Source organism: Cryptosporidium muris, genomic scaffold (genome assembly GCF_000006515.1).
Source record: "Cryptosporidium muris RN66 scf_1106632353991 genomic scaffold, whole genome shotgun sequence".
In the NCBI taxonomy this organism is placed as follows: Eukaryota; Apicomplexa; class Conoidasida; order Eucoccidiorida; family Cryptosporidiidae; genus Cryptosporidium; species Cryptosporidium muris.
In genome coordinates, this window is record NW_002196602.1 from 1 (window position 1) to 1,943 (window position 1,943).

The following is a 1,943-nucleotide window of genomic DNA, read 5'->3' on the forward strand; positions in this document are numbered from 1 at the left end:
TAAAATAAACCTATCGGCATGAATAGTTACCCAGTTCCAGTAATTATTGGATGATCTCCAAACAGCTATTACATCAAACGGCCCTCTGTTAAACGGTAAATTAAAGTTGTACTGACCTCCCTGCGCTGATTGAGAATGACTATTAAACTGAAGATCAAAGCTAGTATTTCCGCTATAAGTTTTAGCAATCATATCTTCTGTATTATTAGTATCATTAACAATACCAATAGCATACCAATAATTGTGAGAGCCTGTTGATTCAAGCCTAAAAGACTCATTAGTATAACTTGAGGTAGATTGTTTTCCTGTGTCTGGAATTACAATACGCGCATACTTGCAGGTACTAGGCGCTGTATATAATACCTGTGGAGCAGAAGTAGTCCATGCGGAAACCGATTGCGCTCTATTATAATAATTTACCGTAGTAATACTGTCAGGGCTTGTTTTAGGGCTTCCAGCACCTGACGCCGCCGTTGCTGTTTTAGTCAATGCCATTGTTTTTTCCTCAAGTAATCTCTACGCCCTGAATGTTTATACGCGCTGAAATATCGTAGTTAGCGGGTGTAAGGTTTGTAGTGTTAATAGAAATGTCTCCAGTTCTACTTGCTCCTCCTTTTGGAAGAATAGACCTATTATTAGAACCGCTACTTCCTTTACTGCGCAAACCAAACAGTTTGAACTTAAACGTAATGGAGTTATTTTCACACAAGTACACATAGGCTTCTGTATCTCCTATGGGAAATGCTACATAACCTCCACCTAAATGCTCCATACCCCAAATGTATTCTGAGCTACTAGCATCAACTGCTGTTTTATGCTCTGCAGTAAACAAAGTATAAAAACTATTAGCTTGATTAGAACCGCTTCTTATTTGTGAGCGACTTATATTCGCAGTGTTTCCTGTAGCATCATAAACAGCTTTTGTGAATGTCCACAATCCGTAGTTATAACTATTCCAAGTAGCTCCACCCACAAAAGATAAAACTTTTGCTCAGAGTCGTTATACGCGGCACCACTTTAGGATTGCCTACATTTACATTGCTAGTAAGCGATACTTGCTTAAATACATTAGTATTCCATCCTGACTGAGATTGACCGCCAGAAAGATCGCCATTATCTGTAAGATTTCTTACATAGCAAGTAGACCCATATTTATAAAAATAATATAAATCTCCGTTGTGGTCGTAGCTAACAGCGCCGGAATTATATGTACTTTGCGTTGCATAGGCTTGTTGAGCTACAGCGTAGTAGCTACTTGTATGAATACTAGGATCAAACATCCTAATTGTGTTTCCATCAAACCAAAATAGCCTGTTATTTACATAATCTAAGGCGGGAGCACCATAGCTTCTGCTAACTATTTGACTATTATTATAATATGCCGCATACGTAGAATTTCCGTCTGTCCTAAAAACAATTGTATTTCCATCAGAAAGTTTTGTTCCAGCAAATCTCTGACTTCCTGAAAACCCTTGGTTAATAGCAGTAGTATGGTTTCCATTTAAAAACTGTTCGTCTGCTTTAGTTATGCCTGCTGTTCCTGTTGCAGATGAAAGACTAAAGTTAGAGTCTGTTCCTGAAAATGAAATAACCTGTGTAATGTTGTCGTAATGGTCGGCTGAATTTCCAGAGCTTCTTGGATTAAAGTCGTGAAAGTCAGTTGTAATTGTTTGTTTAGTTCCCGGTGTAACATCAGTATTTAACTTCATAGTCATGTTTTGACTAGGAGCAATCACCATTGTTCCTGCTGCATCTTCAAATGTGCTAAGAACTTCAATGTTGTTGTTGTCAATAAACAACTTAGCTTTATCTGCGGCAATATCACTGCCAGTAACAAACACCTCTCTTACAACAGAAGTCGTACTAGAGTTGTTGTTAATCAGAGTAAACTGATTGTTGTTTGTCATGTCAGAACCAGTAAAGTTCTGGTTGACTAACTGTTT

The 1,943-nt window shown here is 38.0% G+C and overlaps 1 protein-coding gene across 1 annotated transcript, besides 1 other annotated feature; it reads right to left on the reverse strand.

Annotated features, from left to right (window-relative positions):
- Positions 1 to 950: 950 nt before the first annotated feature.
- On the reverse strand, positions 951 to 1,907 carry CMU_012040 (uncharacterized protein; the record flags this gene model as incomplete). Its single annotated transcript, XM_002142930.1, has 1 exon — positions 951 to 1,907. One exon carries the CDS (start codon positions 1,905 to 1,907, stop codon positions 951 to 953), a length of 957 nt encoding a protein of 318 aa, XP_002142966.1.
- Positions 1,149 to 1,171: a sequence feature (AT_rich).
- Positions 1,908 to 1,943: the final 36 nt, after the last annotated feature.